Raw genomic sequence first — 23,121 nt, forward strand, 5'->3', positions numbered from 1 at the left:
ATGATTGTCTTATGCTTTGAAAGACCCACAGCGCCGCCTCTAGGCAGACACGCATATAAACACCCATCCCAGACACTGTGCAATTTCTATAAACGTTATGGAAGCCTGAGATAAAATGGATAACATGTATAGAGAAGGAAATAAAAATGTTTACTAGTGCTTTCTTATTTTTTTGTGTTATTTCCCTGACAGGGATAGCCCGTCTGAAAATCATAAACTACCCCACAATGCAAAAAAGTCAGTTCTCTACTGGTACATTTTAGTGCCGATGCATTCTCGATGCATTGTAATATTATTCAATTGGATGTTATTTGTAATCAGACCAGCTAGCTTGTTTTACACCAATAAAAATGTAAGGCTCGAGCTAGGGGAAAGTATGACCTATCATAGCACTCGTCAAGGATGATACAAGGGTAAAGAAGGATGCTTGCATGCCTTGCACAAAAGTTACCAGGGATCCTTAGATGATGCAAGGTATACTTGTCACACACCGGGAATTTGCAAGATCCTTGCTTTAAAAACGTTCATGTTTTGCTTGATCCAAGCACATGGCTTGTGTTTTAGCACGGTCATCGTTTCTGTTTGCAGCCAGGGCTGTCAGTAACATACACCCCGACCCCGTCACAGATGTCAATTCAAAATGAGCTATCAGCAGGACGATGACCATTACATGTATCAACAGAATTTACAGAATATTATAGAATAAGAAATTCAATTCAATGCAGCAGTGTGGAGTAGTGGTTAGGGCTCTGGACTCTTGACCGGAGGGTCGTGGGTTCAATCCCCAGTGGGGACATTGCTGCTGTACCCTTGAGCAAGGTACTTTATCTAGATTGCTCCAGTAAAAACCCAACTGTATAAATGGGTAATTGTATGTAAAAAATAATGTGATATCTTGTAACAATTGTAAGTCGCCCTGGATAAGGGTGTCTGCAAAGAAATAAATAATAATAATAATAATGCATAATCATAATTTAATATGCAGCTCTCCATATATGCAGAAATGTAAGTGTGACATACAGGCAGACCAATGTATGGACAGACTCTAATATCCTCAGAATCAACAGAATAACCAGTTTTCAGGATTTATTGGAAACATGTAAAAGACGACGTACAAACGTAAACCATAGCGATGTCTTGAGGTATCGCCACAGCTAGGACATCATATATAGCCCATTGAAATGAATAGGCGAACGGTCCTTGCCATTCTGTGATTAAAGAGATGATGAAAATGACCTTCAACTTGACATGACTTCCTCAGAGGGCACACATTTTCAATATATAAGCAAGAAACTAAAATCACTTTTTTAAACAATTCACATTCAACTGCATTTTAAGCAGAAAGCTTTTTTTTTAATAGCTAATGTATGATTTAATACTGCACATTTTGTTTGTTGATAAGTTAGTGGTATGTACATCTTTAATGATGGCTTCTAAAGAATATAAGCATGCTGAGCTAACATTGTATTCAATTTTTTTTTAAAACAGCTCTTTGAGGTGCTTGCTCTCTGAAGCATTTCCTCTATGTGTGTTCATTTTTCTTATTTTTAATTGTTTGAATTCTTTGGTTATTTCAACAGCAGGGGAAAACAGGACACATGAGTGGTCCATTACCAATGAACATAAAGCAACAAGGCAGTATTTGGTAATAGAATTTGAATGTGCTGGTCTTAACTGCAATATACAACTATCAGCTTATTACAAAAGGATGTTACTTTGAGGCCAGAATCAATTTCTTCAATGTTAAAATATTGTTACATGTATTTCTGTTAATGTCTCTAAGATTATTATTTTTCTAGGGAAAATATTAAGTTCATACAATTACTGTTTTGTTTTTTTGTTTTTTTTAAATGTGTGAGACTTTTTGAACTCTGTATATGGAGGCGGCCTATACATGCAAATAGAAGAAACAGTTCTGCTAAAACAAACCAATTACAGCAGCACAACAGACCACATTCATGAAGTATTTTATTGTGAATCCTTAAACTCTACAAGTGATCTTATAATTACTATACAAAACAAAAAAGTAAAAACAAAACAAACAAAAAAAAAAAAAAACAGCATTTGTGGAACCATTACTTTGAAGTTTAGGGTCTAAACTGCTCCAAACAATTAATGGATATTTGGGGATGTGTATATTAGGCAATACAAATCCACACATTTATTAAAATAATGTCTAGAGGGGATTAGTAACTTAATATACACATTTATGGATATCCTTTAATAGCTTGGAATTAACCCATCGTGCTGTGAAACTTCTAAGTAATATTAACTTTGCTACAATAATAAATGGAATGTATAATAGACTGGATACTGTTATGACTTATGGGTGTAAAGGTTTTTTATTGAAGAGGATCAATAGATTTTATTTTAAAAGCAAAATCTGACACCCCATTGCGAGATCTCCAATACGTACCAGCAGCAGTTAAATATACTGTCCTGCACAATTGCACTTGGAGGTGGTACCATAACGAGCTATAGAGCTAGTATTTTTAACAGAGGCAGGTAGGCTGATGTCAGTTTTTATTAAATGCTGTCAGCAGGAGGATTTTCATAAATGCAGTCACTGCAATGTTTATTTCCAAAGATACCCCCCCCCCCCATTATCTGACTGCACCTGCTCAGTAAGTTTTAGGTTTGTACTGCAGGGATGGCAAGAACAAGTCCATAGCAGTTTGAACCTTTCTAAATTGTACTGTTCCAAGGTTTTTCATGGGACCCCCCAGATATTTGTGTCCATTGCTCACCTATTTAAGCTCAACCGAGACAAACTGATCTCTCAGTAAAACCAGGAATGTCTCCATCTATATAGAACACTTTTATTAAAAGGTAATATAGAAATTGTAATCTTAAGTGTTGTTTGGTTCATGAAGATATGTATACCTTTATTACTATTATTGCTAAATACAGCACAGCAGCTTCATTAAACAGAGTGCATCTATATTTGGGCTATGACTCCATTCTCATTGTATACGACAGGTCATTGTTTAGAGAACTCTAGACAGAAGTTGATTACTTCACCTTCATGATACAAGTTAAAATATATGAACACTTTTAGTTAGGTGCATATACCATATGTTCTGACTGTAGCTAAACCACTGTTATCAACAATCTAAAAAAAGTTATAATAATTTGTTTTTGCTTGTGAATTTCTATATTAATGAAATACAATTGGGAGCCATTAATAAACTGAAGCCCTATCAACTACATTTTTAATAAAAAAAAAAAAATCAAACTTCCATCTTTTGCTCTGATAAAAACAAACACTAGGAGACAATGTCAATGTACTTTTCTCTACAGTCAACATGATTGTGACCAGCCAAGCTCTGCACTGAAGAAGTTCAAAAACAGCCTTGCGTTCATTTTTGGCCTTCAGATGACAATACCCACCATATAAATCTAGCCTGGTATGTTGTATTACAATTTAAACATACAATCTTGTGCTTGTTACAATGTTAGACCTTCAAAGTCTCATGGAAAAAAATAAAAACAAGTTTTTCTACACAAAAATATATTTTTTTCTTAATTATTCTTAATGCTGGTCCTTCATGCTTGCACATACATTACTGGTGACATTTCATCAAATTACAGAGAGGTGTGTTGCTACCATTTTTCTATAAAAGCCACCCATCTTAATTTGCAGGAAAAGGCCTTTTTTTTTGTTTTTACACACAGCAGCAACAGACCTTCAAACAGTGTTCACATTATAACAAGAGCAAAAGCATTGTTCCTTCATTTAATGTAGTAGTGTTTTCTTCATATGAAGACTTTTGGACCATGTCACTGCTACTGGTTACTGATGTAGTGTAGACCGATTAAAAGGGTTTGAGGGTTTACTCCAGAATCTTTACGCTAGGCTCCTTTGTCTTGGTTTGATTCTTGGATACAACTAAGGCGAAAAAAAATGAAATAAACATTAGAAAACTACTCAAGAGAAGTATACAATTATGATAGAAACATAAGAAATCAATTTAACTGAACACACTGGCATTCAAATTGTGGGGAAGTCATCTTCTTCAGATATAGCAGTACTTTACTTTTCCCCAGTAACTTCACCCAGAGCCTCTCAATCAAAGGCCCAGTTAAAGTGTTTTGTGGGCTCACTCACCCCGAGAAGGTTCCGGGGGACGTATCCCTCTTGGTCTCCGAGTCGCACCCACCACCACTCGATCTCATCCTCATCCTCGCGCCGCACAGTCGTCATGCAGTCCCCCTCTCTGAACACAAGCTCGTCATCGTTGTGAGCCTCGTAGTCCCACAGCCCGTACACCAACCCTCTGTTCATGATGCCCATCTTCTCCTGGACACCTGCCCAGCAACCACAACACAGGTACTTAATACAAGAATACTGTGCAACATCTCATTCACTAAGCCTCTACTTCTTTTCAATATATTGCTATTAATTTATAAAAAAAAAAAAAAAAAAAAAAGCAAAACTGTTCCACCTATTTCTCAGGGTTTCGGGACTGACTGCATTAAGGTATATTATGGTACATTCAGGGTACACTGTATCTAAATAGGGCAGCAGTGTGGGGTAGTGGTTAGGGCTCTGGACTCTTGACCGGAGGGTCGTGGGTTCAATCCCCGGTGGGGGACACTGCTGCTGTACCCTTGAGCAAGGTACTTTACCTAGATTGCTCCAGTAAAAACCCAACTGTATAAATGGGTAATTGTATGTAAAAATAATGTGATATCTTGTAACAATTGTAAGTCGCCCTGGATAAGGGTGTCTGCTAAGAAATAAATAATAATAATAATAATAATAATAATAATAATAATAATAATAATAATAATAATAATAATAATAATAAATGTTTCCTCAATATGTGTGCATAGGTCAGTGTTAGTATATTCTTTGTATAATCACTAATTACAGTAAATTGTCAACAAATGTCACAGCTAACAAGAGAAGCTGTTCCCCATAGAAACTCTCTTTGTTCTGCACTGAAAGCAAATTCCTGGAAAAGCTCCATGCTAAGGTTTTTTAGTGAGTGTTGCTAAACGCAGATACTCCACAACATACAGCTTGCAAATCCAGTACCCACCATAGAGGAACTGTGAGCACTGGGTGTACCCTTCCTCCATCTCCTCACACTTCTCAGCAGAAGTCTGCATGTCGCTGTATGTCATGGCAAACACCGCCGCCCCTGACTCCACGAGGAACTTGCAGACCTGGACGTTATTGCAGGAGGCAGCACAGTGCAAGGGGGTCCTGTGGAGTGGAGTAAAAAAGATTAGGATAGGACAGTCAGCAGCCAGGCAGACAAAAATCAGACACAGGGATATGACCCTAGATATTCTTTCTATTGGGGACCCATTTAAAGTGCCAACATATAGATTTGAATTGTCTAAAAGCAAGACATGTATAAATAATAAAATATTTAGCAAAATGCAATGTCTATAAAAGACACACTGCAGCTATTCTGTACAGTAGGTCAGCCTTTGACGATATAATTTTGTCACTTTTCTGAAAACTAATCATTAAGCCCTGGGCATCCCCCCCCCAGCCCCACATGTTCACAATCTTTGACAGAACTCAGTGGATGTATTTTGATTACATTATTTTGATAACTCTCTTTTGTGATATGCATCAAATGCATCCTGAACCAGTGAGTAAGGATTTGCTCAATTTACAACAGTACAGACCAGAACTGCAGAAAGCATTGAAACAGCTAGGAATCTGAGGGAGCTGTCAATGGATTGAACTCACCAGCCATCGCTGTCGGCCGCGTTAACATTCACCCCGAACTGGACAAGGAACTTGACGATTTCAGTGTGACCGGCACACACTGCGTTGTGAAGAGCTGTGATCCCTTCGTCATTTGGTTGGCTTGGGTCATCCACCTGAGGAAACAATGGTCGAAGTGACAGCTATTAGTGTTTCAGTGTCTCTGTGCATAAAGAGGTCACATTCTGGCCTCTTTGCAGAGGTTGGTTTCAGACCCCAGCCAGGGATAAATACACAAATAAGAACTTCAAAATGCAAAGTGACAAAAAAAGAAAGTTTGAAAATTGCCTAGATCTTAATTACACCTGTATTTATAAAATGAACTTAGTTCTAGCTGTGTTTAGTTAGGAAGGTGAATCCGTTACCTCGTATATTATTCTCTGCACCAGGTCAAACTCCCCCTCCAGAGAAGAGTCGAGCAGAAGAGCGAGTGGGTTGAATTTTACACGCATCCCGTGGTCAATTCTCTCTGAGCCTGTCTTCCTCAGGTTTGTCCTCTTACCCTAAATATAAGCAAACCAGAGAGTTAGAGGGAGGAGAAACAGAGCATGATGAAACAAACACACCAGTCCCACAATGAAGTTACCAGCACAATAGGTTTAAGAATGCTTATTGTTACAGTATATGTAGTTGGGATTAAACAAGAACTACAACCATGATTACCTCTGATTTTAAATCAGTGATATAAAACAGTTTAACATTTTATATCTGAAATAAACAATACAGTAACTTTCAAGGGTCTAACTACTGAGGATGACAAAAAATCTTTTGAAATTTAATATGAAGCACAGATTAGATTAACCGATTAAGCATTTCAAATTCGGACCAAAGCCCTTTTAATCACTAAAAACTGTGGATTCTGATCTTTGATAATTACTCAAAACTAATTAATGTTCAAGTAAATAAAAAGACTAATCATTCACTAAGTGATTCTGTTTAGTTCTTTCATCATGAATCAAAATTAACCTCAGGACAGTCTAAGGCAGTTTTAATAAACGTTACAATTCTGCAATCGTGGTGTTTCATTAATTTTCTTCAAAGAAAGTCACCTTCAGTGTATTTACATTTTTTATAAATGTTTATGAAATTAACAAATAACTGAAGAGTGACCCATTTAACAAGGCTACTGTAATAAGGAAAGACAACGAAACAGATCGATGCTCAAATTACTGCCAATGTACCGGTGGGAGCGAGACCTGGCCTGTGATCTCAGGGGGGCGCATGCTGAAGGTGTCCTCTCCGAGGTTCTCCTGCTCCCCTGTGATAGGGTAGGGAGGAGGAGGGTACGGTGGGTACTCCTCCATGTAGGCATCCAGAGGCAGGGGGGCGCTGGGGTCATGCTCCTCCTCTCCAGGAGGCAGTGGGGAGCTCAGGGATTCCAGCAGTCCTTCAGGTATGGGCGCAGGGTGGGAGGGTGGAGGAGGGGGTACAAACTCGTCCTCCTGTTCTTTTATCACGTCGGCTTCTGATGTGTCCGTTTCAGGCACTGCTTCAACTTCAGGGCCCTCTCTGTCATTCATGCTGGCTGCTTCTTCGTGTGGCCCATTTTCTTCCTCTGCTGCTGGATTTGGCTGATAGAAAGGGGCTGAACCTGTTGTCTCCATGGCGGCCAAGGTGGTCTTCTGGTAGAGCAGCTTTTGGATGTTAGGGCCGTTGGGGCCCTCAGGCTCTGTGATGGAGCTGCGCTTCTTCAGGGGCCGAGGAGCATTGTACAACTTCTTTCTCAGAGCATCCAGTTCCATTTCGCTCTGGTGCCGGTAGGGGTTAGAGATGAAGGGCAGCAGCTTGGTGGGGCTCAAGGGCCGAGGGATTCGCTCTGTCTCCTGAGGCTCAAATCCAGAGCTGATCACTCCCTGTTCCAGTTCAGAATCAGACTGGTCCAGGTGGCCGTTTTCAGAGAATTGTCCTTGTGACTGCTGGGAGCTGCTGGTTCCTGCGATTACAGGTTTTCCATATACTATATAAATAAAGACAAAAAACAAGTTAGCTAAATAAAATAAATTTAAAAAAACGCTTTCTGAGATATAGAATTTCAAACTTTAGGACAAACAACTGGTTAGTTCACTTTGACAATTCTATACCATCAAACATACTGTATTATCTGAGATGAGCCAAATTTCATGAAGCACAGCATTATTTTTTTTTCCCTCTATTTCTACCCCAAGGTCAGCATGCATTCTCATGTGCACACGCTCACCGCTAGTGAAGGGCGTCCCTCGGGTCTGTGCACGGGTCAGTGTGCTTTGCACGGCTTGCTGAAAGTTCTTGCCCGGGGTCTGTTGCTGTGTGTACATGGAATAAATAGAGCTGGCTGCCACAGTCTGTGGTTTGTGGAAGGGCTGGGGTGGTGCCTCCTTAGCGGGTGGTTGTGGAGTGAAGGGGCGCACAGTGGCAGCTGGGGGAGTCTCTTGTTTGGAGGGCAGTGGGAGGGTGTGGCTTTGACCTGTGGCTGGCAGGGAGGGGGGTACAGAGATTCTTTGCTGGATCTGCTGAGAGGAATGCTGTGCCAGGGGCTGTGGCTGCTGGGTTACCGGCTTGGTTTTGCCAGGAAAAGTTCCTGCAACCAAAACAGGCTTCTGCGAACCCTCCAGTGTACTGTCAGTAGTTAGAGGCTGGCTGGACGGATTGATGAAAGACAGGCTGATTTTATTGGGCTTGCTGGGCACAGGGGGTGGAATTTTCACTGGGTTCCTGGGAGCATTCTGAGGGGAAAAAAAAGTTAAAATACAAAATGTACATGATCAACAGGTTTCTAGTATATTCCAAAATTAGCCAAAAGGCATGCACATTCTTTTATTCTTCATGTAATAAGTGTATTATTCTTGAATTGAATCTTGTTTGATCCCCAAGCAACAGTAACACCTGCTGTGTGAGCTCTCGGATCAGAAGGCTACATCAAGATCCAGCTATTTTACCACCACCACAACCATGAGGATGATCTGCCATTATGGTTTCCAATGTTACGTTGTGTTGTCTGGTATTGAGTACCTGTGCATCTCGCAGCAGGTCCTCATTGCTCTGGTTTTTCCGAAGACTCCCTGTGGACGTTACGCTAGTGGAAGGATCTGTCGATTCAAACATGGAGAAAGGACGTACCTTCTTGTCTTTTTCTCTCAACATTATGTCCGTGTCATCTGTTAATGGAAGACAGGCCTTTATTAGATATGACCAGTAAAACCACTTGACCAAAACATTAAACAGCTCCTCTTACAATAAAACAATACAAAAAACAATCCACAGGTCCAAGATAAGCAACTTGAAAAGGGAGACAATGCGATCCACAGTTCTGTGAATCACTCCGCACTCCAAGTAGAAGTGCTTTCACTGGCTGAGCAACTGGGGACACCTCTTAAACACATTAATGGGATATGCACCACGCAGTAGAGATCATTGGTGGATGTTACTAATGTTCCGAATTGTGGTTGTGTGTATACCATATTGACAAGTGCTATATTACCCTGCTCTGCAGTGCTGTATGTCCCTGTCCTGGGCAGCGTGGAGACTGAGCCATGGCCCACAGAGGGGTCTACATTACTCCAGTCAGTGCTGGCCTGAGGTGGCCTGGGAGCCTGGCTTCCTGAACCTATTAAAAACAGAATTGAAAACCTTAGCACCACATAAAATACAAATTAATCTTTTTCATTTAGCATCATCTTACTGGTAACTGCTCCCCTATTTACAGCTTTTTAACAGCCTTCAAAATGCCAGCCTTGTAGTCTGAGATCAAAGGGGATGACATGGAGTTGATCAAGCTTTCTTTGATAATGGTAAGAGTTGATGTAAATACAGATCTTTGTAGGACATTTTAAATGTAATACCATTTACAAATAACAAGTAAAAAAGTGAAAAAGAACCATGTTAACAAAATAAATTCATTACATTTAAAATTTTTTTTTTTTTTTTTAAATTAATTTTTTTAAATTGTGCAAAATCAGAGCCAACGTGACAAACAGCTCATTAAGTACCTTGTCTTTTAGCCCGTAGTTCTTTTAGTGGCTTTAGTAAGAACAGCTCTTCTATAAATGCACGTGGTAAAATGAAACAAGATGTTTTTAATAATCTAAAACCTTAAATCTTAACAAAACAAATACCACACACTCACATGCACACACACACGATTAAACCATCATTATTAAAATAAACTGCTTTCCTAAATTCCAAACCAACAGGGTGCCAAATACGTTAGCAGTAAGGACATATAAAAACTCTGCAGTGTTTGGATTTTTTCTTTTCTTTTAATTTCCAAATGCCACGAAGAAAACTTCCAACCACAGCATACTTGCAAAACCTGGGACATTTATTTAGTATCATACAGCAAGGAGATAATAAAATTACCTAAAATGATCTATTCCTCATCAAAAATACGTATATTTTGGTTATTCATATGAGACGCAGGAAATATCTGAGAACTGGATTAGGCACTGATCAATCATCAGAAAAAACTAAAATGAACCTGGTCTGTTTTTTAAACCAGGTAGCCACCTCTGTTAGAAAGTTAGTTTTAAGGACAAGCAAGCAAGCAGGGAGGAAAGTAATCATGCGGCACGGCACGGCACTGCACCAGAAGAGATCTGGCTCACTAGAAAGCAGGGGCTGCCTGCTGCGGTACCTTCTGAACTCAGAGTCACGTCCAAGCAGGGCTCTGCCCAGGGCCTTGGCAGTGCCCGGGTAAGCTTTCTACCTGCTTATAGAAAATAAGAGCCTGCTGTAACACAATCTAGGCTGTTTATGGACAGCAAATTGTGATCCTGCTGAATATTTTTACATATGTGTGAAAGAAAAATATGAAAGAAAAAAAAGAGCAAGAATTAGCAGTAGCATTTCTCTACTTGAATTTTACCGAAGGATCATTCCTGTGACATTTTCAATTTGATTTCAATAGAAGCTAAAAAAAAAAAAAAAAAAGTACCTGCAGCAGTTTTCGCAGCTCTTCCCATTGGAAGCGTCTGTGTTTTCTGGGGACCGTCTTGCACGGGCAGAGTGGACGTGACATCAGGGTAGACTGGCTTGATCAAGAGGTCATGTCTGGAGGGGCCGCGTGGCACGGTGGAGGACTGGATGTACGGACCAACCGCGGCCACCCTGCTTTGTGGTGAACCGTTCTGCTGAGATGCATTGCTGTCAGGTACAATCTGAAAACAGAGATGCTTTTAGATTGTTATTCATTTAATACTAAAAAGCAGACATTAAAGCCATTTTCTACACATCAAGAAGGTGGCTTAAAGAGGATTGGGAAATCTTGAAATAAAACTAATTCTGGAACGGGTTGTATTTTATTTTAGATAAAACTGGGTAGGGTGTGCAAAAAATAGAAGTTAACCTTTAATTTAAAAGACTGCAATTTCAATATTGGCCACATTGTGGTGCTGTTTTGGTCAAAAATCCTACAACTATATTCAGGTTTGAATAGACCCTTAAACATTAATTTACTATTCAAATATGTGCAAATACTACAGAAATAATGATAGAAACTGCTGCAGCACAAACAGGCGCCATAATGGCCTCTACACACCGGACGTGATGCGACAAGCGAATGTGTGGTACAACACACTCGCACCACGACAAAAAAAAAAATGAAACTGTATTTTGAAAAAAATGTATTTTGATACGAGCCGTTACACTGCCTGAGATTTTCTCGCATGACAGCTAGGGAACTGACCAATGAGGAACAGCTTCCCTTGTGCGCCTTCAGTAAACAGTGCGGAAGACGATGATGATTACCTGTAATACGGTTTGTTCACAGAATGATGAACTCCACAGAGTGAACTCCCAGTCTCCATGGTGCTCGGGTCAGGAGAACAAAAATAAACAAACAAACAATCTCTTTCCCAGAGATCCTAGATATAACATCAGTAAAGACAAAAAAGAGGAAAAGAGGGTGGAATATCCATGGAATTTCTACGAAGAAACCATATTGCAGGTAATCTTTGTCTTCTTACCTCGTATGATGAACTCCACACAGAAGAGTGAACTCTACCAAATGAAATAGATAAAGGGTGGCAGGTCAGATATTAGTGGAAGAACCCACAGACAACACAAAGTGAGTAAAGGTGGGCTGAGGGCAAATTTAAAATTGTAATGTTTTATAAAGGTTCAGAAAGACGACCAGGTAACGGCATTGCAGACGTCCTGGATTGGGACGGATTTTAATTTAAACTTGATACAAGATGTAATCCACCTAGAAATTGTCTGTTTTGACACAGGTTTGCCCTGAGTTTGTGAGTTAAGACACAAAAAGCTGTCCTGAAGCTCTCTTATTGATAGTTGTATGAATGTAGAAATTCAGTGCTTTCCGTACATCAATTAGGTGGTATCTAGCCTCCTCCTCTGATTTATGTGGTTTTGGGTAAAAATCATGAAAAAGTTCTGATCTGGTTGATATGAAAACGTGTTACCACCTTAGGCAGGAATTGGGGATTTGGTCTACATACAATCCTGTCTCTGAATGACTGGACGTAGAGTGTATCAATCACTATTGCTTGGAGCTCACTTCCTCTTATTTCTAACATCACTGCCACTAGAAACGCTGTTTTCCACATCAGGAGATTGCCACAATATGCACCTTGATGGAGGATATTGAAAGACCCCTGTGGAACAGGTGGCTAAGGCAAGATAAAAATGTTGATAGAGATATATCTGTGTGGTGCAGAGATTTTGAGTTACACCAGAGAGCAAACTCTCTCCATTTTCCTGTATAGGCTTGAAAAGTGGAGGTTTTCTTTGACGCAAGTAAGATATTGACTGCTTGTTCAGATAGCCTTTTTGCTGATCAGTCTCCAAGCAGCTAGCTGTAACCTTGAAGGACTGTTGTGCAGCACCTGAGACAGCACACTGCAGCTCACTGATAAGTGCAAAGGCCCCTCTTCTGCTATTTCCATGATCCGAGTACCAGAACCTCTTGGCCCACTAAGGGGATACTAGAATGAGAGTGGCTTTTATCTCTCTATCCTCCTGAGCACAGCTGGGATTAGTGGCATGGGTGGGTATGCATACATTAAGCTGTTTGATCATGAAATGGACAGCCCATCTGTTGCCATGGCTGCTCTTTCCTGGAAACTGGAGCAACACAGTGGCAGCTGGGTGTTTTGTGTTGAGGCAGGTCTATTTTTGGGTGCCTTAATTTGCTGAATACCCTGTGTAACACTTCTGGTTGAATTTTCCACTCGTGAGGCACCGTTTCTCTGCTCAGCCAGTCTGTGAGTCTGTTGTAGAGTCCGGGTATGTATGTTGCCTGGAAAGTGATGTGTACTGCACCAGTTCCAGATTTCTATGGCTAGAGGGTACAGGTAACAAGCCACATAACAGATCCGCACACCAAGGAAAAAAGAGTACCAACGCTAAATTCAATGAAAAACAACAGGCTGTATTTATTAATGACAGGCTATAACACAATGTGCATACTGTGCAAAAAGTGTAAAGTGCAGATGTTTCGGTCAAACATTGACCATCATCAGTGCACAGTGTCCATGATTTTGTGCCGCCCTGGTGGTTTATGTATTTTACAGCTGTGGTGTGTCGGCAAGAACTAGTACCACCTTTTGTTTTAAAAAGGGGTGCAAAGTGTTTCCGTGCTTGCTAAAAGCTCCAGATGGTTTATATGGAGGTGTCTGTCTTGGTGACCAAGAGCCTTGGACCTGGTTTTCTGATAAGTGTGCTCCCCACCCTACTTGGGAGGCGTCTGTATACAGGCGAAGTGTCAGAAGTAGTTGGGACAGCTGTAGTTCCATCTTTACCCGAGGTGAGATTCTCCAACACCTTGCCTCTGTTGCAGCTCATGGTGAAACCTTGATGAGGGGGGAATCTGGAAGGGTCGGGTTCCATGATGAAAGGAGACACCTCTGTGTGTGTCTCGTGTAGTTTTCGTGTCTCTTACCAGATAAACTGATGATGCTATGTGCCCCAAAAATTGTTGAAAAACTTTTGCTGTTGGCTTGGCTCCTATGTTGATACACTCTTCCTGAGATTGTGTTGAATTGTGCCCCCAGGAAGATTAACGATTGTGTCAGGCAGAGCGATGACTTTTTCCTGTTCACCAACAGACCCAGGTCCTGAAACAGATGAAGAATCGTGTTCATGTGTTCCAACGCCATTTTCCTTGGATTGAGCCCATACTAACCAGTCGTCTAAGTAGGGGTAAACGCAGATGCCCGTGCTCCGCAGATGTGCTACTACTTCGGCCATCACCTTGATGAATACCCTGGGTGCTGTGAAGATACCAAAAGGAAGTACTTTAACTGGTACTGACAGTCCTGAAATATTTGTGTATGGGGATATGAAAGTAGACATCCTTCAGGTCTATAGAAACTAGCGAATCCCCTGGTTGAACTGGTTTGATGATGGTGGCCAATGATACCATTTCTGCCCAAATGTATATGTTCAGACCCTTGAGGTCTAGAATGGGTCTAAACTTCCCGTTCTTTTTGCGAATTAAGAAATAGCTGGAGTAGTGGCCCTGCTCCTTGAGAGGATGATGGGACCCGTTCTATGGCAATAGATTTGATCTCTTCCTGTAGAAAGACACCCTCTGGACGTGACCATTCCATTTGTGTATGGATGGTAGCTGCTGATGGTGGTTGACGTTAGAATTATATTTTGTATCCATGTTGTACGATCCCCAAGGCTCAGGTGTTTGATGTTATTTTCTGCCAATTTGTTAGAAAATGTGACACTCTTCCCTCCCTACTGGCAGACGTGAGGGTGCGGAAAGACACAGGTTTATAACCTGACAATGTCAGGAAGCCTATTTCTGCCTTTATTATAGCCCCGGAGGATCCGTATGGCCTGAAACCTTGTCTCCAGTGAAATCGGTTTTGTCCCCAAAGGATGATTGGTTTGGCTCCTGTCTAAACCTTTGCCTGTTGAAATGAGCCTTATTGAAAGGTGCACCTCTCCCAGCTGTTGAGCAGGATCTAATGGCCTAACTTGCCTCCTCCATCTGTGCCAGGGAGTCCGTGAGGCCAGTGCCGAACAGTAGGTCCCCTTGAAAAGGTAGCTCTAGTACTTTTGTCTGTGTGCTTGGGGTTAAGGACGCGGTTTTCATATGCACACAACATCGTGCAGATACAGCATTCGCCACAGCCCTTGCATTGGTGTCAATGCTATCACATGCCGTCTGTAGCTGGATTTTCACAGCATTTTTGCCATCTTCTGCAATCCGCATTACCAGTTTGATGTTCTCCGGGGTAGGAGTCTGTAAGGAAGCGGACAGCTGGCTCCACATCTTGTGTTGGTATTTGGCAGCATGTATTTGGTAATTATTGATGCGCATACTGCAAGTGGAGGTGGAGTAGCCTCTTTTCAAGAAGGTATCAACTTTTCTGTCTCCTCAATCTAAAACAGATCTTTATGATGCACCCGTGGCAGGTGTTGCCATGATGGTGTCTACTGTAGGCAATTTAAACATATTTTTATGATTTGCTGGTATCCCATAGAATTTGTCTATTCTGGGAAGATGTGGTGCAGCAAAAGCTGCCTTACCTCATAGAGCCTCAACGGGCCTCCAGACTTGTGGAAGGGGAAACCTTCAAAGGCTTTCCTATCCTTTGCATCAATGATGCTTAGGGAACCTGTCTGGGTAGTAATGTTGAGGATGACATTCTTTTTAAAACCGTTATCTGAATTGGTATAAACAGTTGCAGTACCGTCTCCAGCCACTAAGCGTCTTCATCCGGGCCGGAGTCCATGACACCATCGTCTCCCAGGCTGTGTGTGGTCTTTTTTTGTTGTTATTGAGGATTCTTTCAGAATGTGGAACTGGGGGCGAAAGAACCCTTCCCCTTTGTGTCGGTGTATCCGACAAGTCAACACGCATTAGACATACATTTCTGACACAAGGTGAGCAGAACAGAGGGGAGCCACACTGTGAACACACAGAAGACATGTGTATAACACACTGATAAAAAAAAATAAAAAATACAGAAGAGAAACTACTAGAAGGACAAAAAGAAACACTCATTTTTCTTCTCCTTCTTCTTCCCCCAAACAAATGAAGCGTAATCATAACTACGTTCGGACCCAAGCGTACGCAGGAGAAATTTGGACAACAATACTAAAGGATGTGGGAGGTTTTATAGAGGAGGGATACTACTTTGGCACAAAAAAAAGATTATATCAAGGATCTCTGGGAAAGATATCGTTTTTTTTTTTTTTCTCCTGACCCGAGCAACATAGAGACTGGGAGTTCTCACTCTGTGTGCAGAGTTTGTCATACAAGGCAAGAAATGATCATTCTTGCAGTATCAAAATACCCAGAGCTGTACAACAAAGGACACAAAAATTATAGAGACACAGCAATAAGGAAGTCCATTTCCAGGGAACTGGATATAGCTGGTATGATTCATTTACCTTTACTGAAATAAGTATTCTGAAAAGCTATTACGTATTCTACATTTTTATTCTGAAAGGTAGTGTCGCAGTGAAAGTACCATTTTATCGCAGGACAAATTGCATCGCGTCTGGTGTGTCGAGACCTTAAGAGTGAGAGAACAAAAAGCTATCAGTCAGGTTGCATTGTAGAGCTTTCAGAAGCAAGACTGGTGTATGTTTTTCTAACCAACATACTAGAATGAAATATATATATATATATATATGCATCTATAATAAATGTGACATAGTTAAGAGAAAGCTTCATGTTCTCCTAAGGTTAGATAACAATCGATCTATTAATTTATAATACATACAATTACCTTCTTTGTAAAATATTTGTTTTGGTTTTCTTTTGTTGAATTTTCTTTAGCAGGAAAGACAGTCTTAGGAAAAAAAGAGACAAAAAAAAATTAAACTGACCTTTTACATATCAAAACTGGGGAACTACAGTTAGTTGCAGCGGAAAGCATCACTAAATTGTCTATGGAATATAACACAGCATTAAGAAACTGAACATCGTTTTATTTGGGTATGGATAAAAATGTTATCCTGGCTGTTTTAGAAAAATCGAGCAATCTGGCAGTGTGAGGTGATATCTGTTGATAGCCTTCCTCTGCAGTGATCTAAAGGTCCTGCTTCATTAAGATTCTGGTCAGAAGAACATTGAAATTACCTTGTTGCAAATAAAACAAAATGTGAATTACTTTAGTTAGGAAAAACGCAACACCTTTCAGCTTGCATACCCCAAACTAGCCTTTTCTTCTACATGCATTTAAGTCTTTAAAGAGATGTAGCCTACTCTTGTGTCTTGAATACATATTTCAGAACAAGTCTACTGTAAACCCTGAGCACTGCTTTTCATCATAATGATAATGTGATTCTCAAAACCTAGAATTACTTTTTTGTTCTTCAGTACATTTATCATCTCCTTTGTTTTCAGCTCCACATCTACTTTGGATCCATGCTGTGTAATTACAATACAAAAACCTGGATCTGACTTAGAACATTTACACAATACACAAAAGTTCTGTCAGACTTTTTGTTCCTAACTCAAGATACAAATAAATATTCATTTTTTGAAGGGTGTTATAGTTGTCTTTAGCCGTATAACGACAATGTCATTAGGAAAGACTGTTCATTAAAAAAAGTTTAAATATTCAAATAGTTTATTTCAAAAGAGAGCCTGTTTTGTTGCAGCAGTTTCCAAGAAAACAGTTAAAGTGGTAAAAAAAAAAAAAAGGATCTTCAAATTTAACCAAACTAGCCCACAGATTACAGATTTTCTTTCGCCTTCAGCTTGTCCTTTACTACTCACTGGCACATTCTCCTTATGTTGCAGGGCTGCCTTCTTCTTCCACAGGCGATCTCGCAGCTCGTTCACACGCTTGTCCATCACTGCCACCTCTGTGTTGCGCTTGTTTAAACATTCCCTCTGCTGCTGCAGCTTTGCATTCTGTTCCTGGTTCAGTTTGTTCCTCAGCTGAGGGTACAAATATCAAGTTTCAGTATAAAGTCACTTCAGCATGGCAACACCGAGTCATTTTTGAGTGCCGCGTTTCTCAGTCTTTGGGTAGGGTGCACACCCTGACAGTACAGGCTGGAGACTCGCAGTAAGGGGAGTACTACACATTTTTAGGAAATGACTGAGTAGAAACTAGCTCTGATAGAGCAAGGCCATTTCATGTGCATACAGTGCAGCCCAAGTATTGCTTCTAGTAAAAAGACAACAGGAATGCAGTAAACAACTGGGGTTAAAGAGAACCAGGCTTCTAAAATAAATGATCTAACACTTCCTAATTCATCATGCTTGTAAACTTCAGGGTTTAATGAAATCCTTCACAATGCACGTTTCAAAATGTTACAGTTTAGCACTGCAGCAAATTCCTTTTTGATCAAATGGAAAATGAGGTTCGTCTTAAAACTGGAATTTGCCAGTTATAGCCCAACTTTCCCACAGCACGGTTTCCCACCTGCAGCTCCTTGTAAAGTCGGTCCAGCTCAGCAACAGCCCCTTTGTTATCGTGAAAACTGTCGATCTTGCCATTTTTCAGCATCTCCAGCTGCCTGCTGAGTTCCTCTACTTTGGACACTGCCACCACCAGCTCCCTTTGCTTCTGCTGAAACAGGCTGTTCATCTGCTCAATCTCCTCCACTGCAGGAAACAATGAGCAGCAGTAGTTATAGAGAGGAGGCCTGACAAGGACTGCCAAGACCTTCACTACACAGTACCAACCACATCTAATCAAGTTTCACAGGGGTACCCTGGAGCTCAAGAGGGGATTGGGCGGGGGGGTACTATTCACCAATACTTGGCAGTTCCTTCAAAATTATGTTAAAGTGCAAAAAAGTTTTACAATAAGGACTTGAAAGCAGAACCGATATCATGGTAAATGGGACAGCAGCAGACAAAAAAAAACCATTCTTTCATTTTGTTGAGATTGTAAAAAGCAATTACTTTATTCCAGCTCGGACTACTTGTCCCCTCCTCTTTATTTTTGTCTTTGGTGAGGACTACTTGTGTGTACAAATAAGATACAAACTGACATATCAGTTGATCCTTTATTAATACAAGTCCACATTGATTTTCTAGGAAGGTCACATGGGGGTGACCAAAAACAGAATGGAGAATTCCATTAAATTAGGCTTCACTTTGTGTTGAACAGGACTCAACTTCAGATATCCTTAAGAGTGTGGTTATGTGTCCAATTTTTTTAGTTGTTTTGGTCATCTTCTCTGGAGCCTTTGAGGTACTATGGAGCAGCAAATAGCAGTAAACTATTTAATTAAATGCCTTTTGGTATTGTACAAAAAAAAAACCTCACCTTTTTCAGTCGAGCATTTAGTCATTTGCATCACAAATTCAAATGTTCATTTTAATATTTTCCTTAAGATCTGCATTGACATTTCCCCATATTTAAATGCCAGCAATCCTCAGTATAAGGAGTCACATATTTATTAAAAATCTTTATATTGTTTATTAAATGTATTTAAGGCAGTGGCTTCTAAGCTTTTGACATAAACCTGCAAAAATATGCTATTTAATTTGATAAAAAAAACAAAAGAACGATTGAACACATGACAGCAAAGAAGATGGTTTTACTAATCTTCCTTAGCTTTTTGTCTATACTGATTTTCTAACAATACAGATCGAACTATAAAACATATGCACTTTTAAAAATATTTTTTACAATTTGGTTAAAATTAAGATCTTGGGGAGGTGGGGGGTGGGTTTCCCGAGTGGTGCACCCGGTAAAGGCACTCACTCCACGTGGAGTGCAGGATGCGCCCTATAGCCTGGAGATCGTTGGTTCGAGTCCAGGCTATTCCACTGCCAACCGTGGACGGGAGTTCCCAGGGGGAGGCGGCGCACAACTGGCCGAGAGCCACCGGGTGGGGAGGGCTTAAGTCGGCCAGGGTGTCCTCGGCTCACCGCGCACCAGCGACCCCTGTAGACTGGCTGGGCGCCTGCAGGCCTGCCTGTAAGTTGCCCAGAGCCGCGTGGTCCTTCAATGCTGTAGCTCTGAGGTGGCTGCATGGCGGGACTGCAGAGTGAAAAGAAGCGGACGGCTGACGGCACACATTTCGGAGGACATGTGTGTCCGTCTTCGTCTCTCCCAAGTCAGCAGCGGTGGCAGCGGTGAGCCGGGTTGAAATAAAAAATAAATTGGGCTTTCCAAATTGGGGAGAAAATGAGAAAAAATAATTTCCAAATAAAAAGAAATTAAGATCTTGATATATTATTCCCATCTGCTTGAAAATTTCCACGCTGGTTCTTCAGCCCAAATGGATCATCCGGTTTAACGACACGGATTGAGATGAAATCAGGGTTAGGACATACCATTCTAAACCCTGAGTGTGTTGCTGCACAGAATGCGACTCACCAAGTTTGCCATTGCTGAGACGCTTCTGCTCCACATGTCCCTTTAGCGCTCGTACTTTCTTGAGCTTGGCCTCCTGGTTCTCAGCAATTTCCCGCAGTCTCTGGAGCTTGTCCTGCTCGGACGCTTGCTGCTGCTGCCTCTTATCGTGCATCTTGAGGTAGCGCAGCCGCTGCTCCTGTAGACACACACAGCACAGTTTAGACCAGGGCTTCCTTGGGACCCCAATGTCTTCTGGTTTTCATTCCAAATGAGCTCTCAATTACATAACTAAACCCTTAATTTAATAAATACATTGCTTAAATTGACCCTTTTAATTGTCCTTAGCTCTTAAAGTTGGAGATTTCAAGTTAACTCTAACATTTTATAAAGAACTTGATATTTGCAACTTTTTAGGAGCTGAAAACAAATTAAAAAAAGGTCAAATTAAGCACATTGTTAGTTCAATTAAGGGTTTAGTCAAGTAACTGAGAGCTCAGTTGGAATGAAAACCAGGCGACACTGGGATCCCGAGAACTGGGTTTGGGAAGCCCTGGTTTACTTTAAAAGCTATTCCACTCCAGTTTACATGGGCAAATATTAGAACTCTAATTAAATGACCTGGATGGAGGTCCAGGTCATTTAATTATTATATCGTAACTGTACTTGAAAACAGCTTTTATTTTTAATAATTTCTTACTGTTACAGTAGACTAGTCAAATAATTAACAGGTCTAAATTGTATTTAAAGCAATCATGTGACCCCCTAGATAAAAGGGAAGTTATCGTTCACTTGTTTTACATGCAAAGAGGTATATTGCTTGGAGGTATGGTTCATCATAATATATTAACAAAGTGGCATGTAATGTTGAATAGGGAACATTTTGTATATCCTATTAATATGAATGGTATTATAATAGATATAATAGCTAACTTCTTGATAAGGGAACTCTTACCAGTAGGGAACTGTTACAAGTAGGGATTATTAATATCAGACTTCAGTGTTCTTACTAGTTCCATGTTCTAATTATTATTAACCAGGGGAATTGTTTGCTTTCCAGAGAAGTTGGTGGTACAACATCGCCAGCTAGCAGGTACATATTAAGTATAAATGGTGTTGTAGCAGTCATGGCATTCAGTTTCAATATAATACAAAGCATTTGGACCCGTACCTTGGAAGCTAGTAGCTGCTGCTGAGCATCAATTTCCTGTTGCTGCCTTTTTGCCATCTCCTGCAGTTCAGACAGAGTCATGTCCATCCGGGGAACTTCCACCTGCGAAACAAACAAAGGAACTTAAGGCAGAGTTCTTAAAACTATAGACCTGACCTGATGCTCAGACCAACAGAATAGGAGGGGGTCACGTGGAGTGTTAGTAGCTACTATATAGGAAGTGAATCTAGTGTGGTGGCAGGTACAGTTAGCACCACTAGTCAAAATTAAATTATTCTGCTAATGTAGAATAATAGACTTGTGATAATGAAGATGTGGTGCAAGTACTGCATGAGACAAACTACTATTTAAAAAAATATAGAGGGCTTTAAAAGCTGGCTTAAATATAGGAATACACATGTTAATGCTTAAACACTGTTAGGATTGTGTTGATCTTTTTTCTTTTAAAAAAAAAAACCCTCCAATTCCAAAACAAAAACATTGAAACAGAAAAATGCCTTCCACCCTACCCATCCCGCCACACCAGACATTCCAGTTAGTTTAGGATTATGTCCTCAAAAGACTCAAAGCACCAAAAGGCTCCATTTGCTCTTAACATACAGTACAGTAACTCACCCCATTTTCCATCCTTCTGTCCATAGGACCTTTCACACCATTCTTCTTGGCAGTCTGATCCTGGGGTCTGGGTCCCCCTATTTAATAGAAAATAATTCCATGTTAAACAATTGTATTTTTGTTATAGGAATTCAATGATCCTTGAAAAGTAACAACAGAGTAAATTAAACCAGAGTTGCAAAAACAGGATGTGAAAAACAACAAGCATACGCAGCAAATGGGATGTGTTTACTTCCCTCCCAGCCATAACTGGACTTCAACCCATTTCCACACCTGCAGAATCAATATCCTGACTTTGCTGTTAGATCAGTATAAAGAAACACAAATTTAGAGGACTGCTTCACATTCTCATAACTGTTCTAAAGTGCGTTTGAAATAACAAAATCTAGAATAAAAGAGAAAGGTTTAGTAATTGCACCAAATTAGTTATGAACAAAGCTCCAGGGGAAAAAAAGGTTATTTTCATAAATATAGTACATGTGAGGGCTTAGGAACAGAAAAAGTTTCAGTAAAGAAATTCAAGGCCCCATTATGTAAGGTCTCTCCAAGCCATTCCTAAAATCTGCCAAATTCTTGTAATTATGTAACGATGGGGCAAATTCTTGATCAGCTAGAAGAGATTAGCAGCCAACCATTCATATAAGTGAACACAAGAAAGGCTTGTTAGCCACAGGATTGAATATCTGAATCCCAAATAGAGATGCCAACAGATGAGGCTAAAATTTCACACAACACTAGGAGCTCAAGCTGGATAGGAATGAAGAAATTCACCACTAATTGTCCCCTTAAACTGAGGTTACAAAAAACAATACAGCCTTCACTGAGTTTCTCCGACTGATGGAAATCTATTGGCCTTTGTTATTTTCCCATTGATGCAAAAATCAGAAACTTAAATGTAGCAAAAAGCAGACTAGATAGGTTACCCCAACACAGTAGTGTGTAACACAGTTCCTCCCATTTGTCTGGAAGCCAGTAAATGAGGGTGTGTAAGGTATTGACAATTAAAGGGTTATAATCACACTTTCATCTCACAACTGTAACAAGACAACTTCATATGCGATTCAACCCGTCTGAAAATTAAGGATGTTAAGGATCAATAAAGCACGTCGTAGAAGTCATACATATTTCCATCCTTGCCGAGGAACACACTTGCAGTTTTGTCTAAAATTTTTCAGTTGATGACATCAATAATTGAGTATGAGTCAACTAGACAGAGATCATTTTTATCTCACAATGTGAGACACAGTAACCTTTGATAGGCAAAACACTCACATCTCGTATGGCACAGACAAACTATTTTACTAATAAAATAGTTATCTGTGAACTATCTTTTAATCCTTTAAGACCGTCCCTGTATCACACACCATGTGCTCACACTTAACCTG

At 40.4% G+C, this 23,121-nt stretch overlaps 1 protein-coding gene across 4 annotated transcripts in view; it reads right to left on the minus strand.

Moving 5' to 3' along the window:
* Positions 1-1,951: 1,951 nt before the first annotated feature.
* tp53bp2a (tumor protein p53 binding protein, 2a) overlaps positions 1,952-23,121 on the minus strand; it is a 34,910-nt gene continuing 13,740 nt past the window's right edge. The window contains exons 4-20 of one of the 4 annotated variants that reach the window (XM_034018665.3): positions 21,737-21,813; positions 21,122-21,223; positions 19,975-20,149; positions 18,064-18,245; positions 17,409-17,573; positions 16,414-16,476; positions 16,153-16,197; positions 10,638-10,860; positions 9,186-9,311; positions 8,825-8,862; positions 7,926-8,430; positions 6,910-7,685; positions 6,094-6,231; positions 5,711-5,844; positions 5,046-5,212; positions 4,109-4,308; positions 1,952-3,889 (exon numbers count right to left, since the gene is read on the minus strand). In XM_034018665.3, coding sequence (XP_033874556.2) covers positions 3,848-3,889; positions 4,109-4,308; positions 5,046-5,212; positions 5,711-5,844; positions 6,094-6,231; positions 6,910-7,685; positions 7,926-8,430; positions 8,825-8,862; positions 9,186-9,311; positions 10,638-10,860; positions 16,153-16,197; positions 16,414-16,476; positions 17,409-17,573; positions 18,064-18,245; positions 19,975-20,149; positions 21,122-21,223; positions 21,737-21,813 — 3,158 coding nt within the window. In that variant the 3' untranslated portion in view covers positions 1,952-3,847. Of the gene's footprint in view, positions 3,890-4,108; positions 4,309-5,045; positions 5,213-5,710; positions 5,845-6,093; positions 6,232-6,909; positions 7,686-7,925; positions 8,431-8,716; positions 8,863-9,185; positions 9,312-10,637; positions 10,861-16,152; positions 16,198-16,413; positions 16,477-17,408; positions 17,574-18,063; positions 18,246-19,974; positions 20,150-21,121; positions 21,224-21,736; positions 21,814-23,121 lie in introns of all 4 variants that reach the window. The other 3 variants (XM_034018662.3, XM_034018663.3, XM_034018664.3) reach the window with 3 other exon arrangements.

Source organism: Acipenser ruthenus, chromosome 6 (assembly GCF_902713425.1).
Source record: "Acipenser ruthenus chromosome 6, fAciRut3.2 maternal haplotype, whole genome shotgun sequence".
Taxonomy (NCBI): domain Eukaryota; kingdom Metazoa; phylum Chordata; class Actinopteri; order Acipenseriformes; family Acipenseridae; genus Acipenser; species Acipenser ruthenus.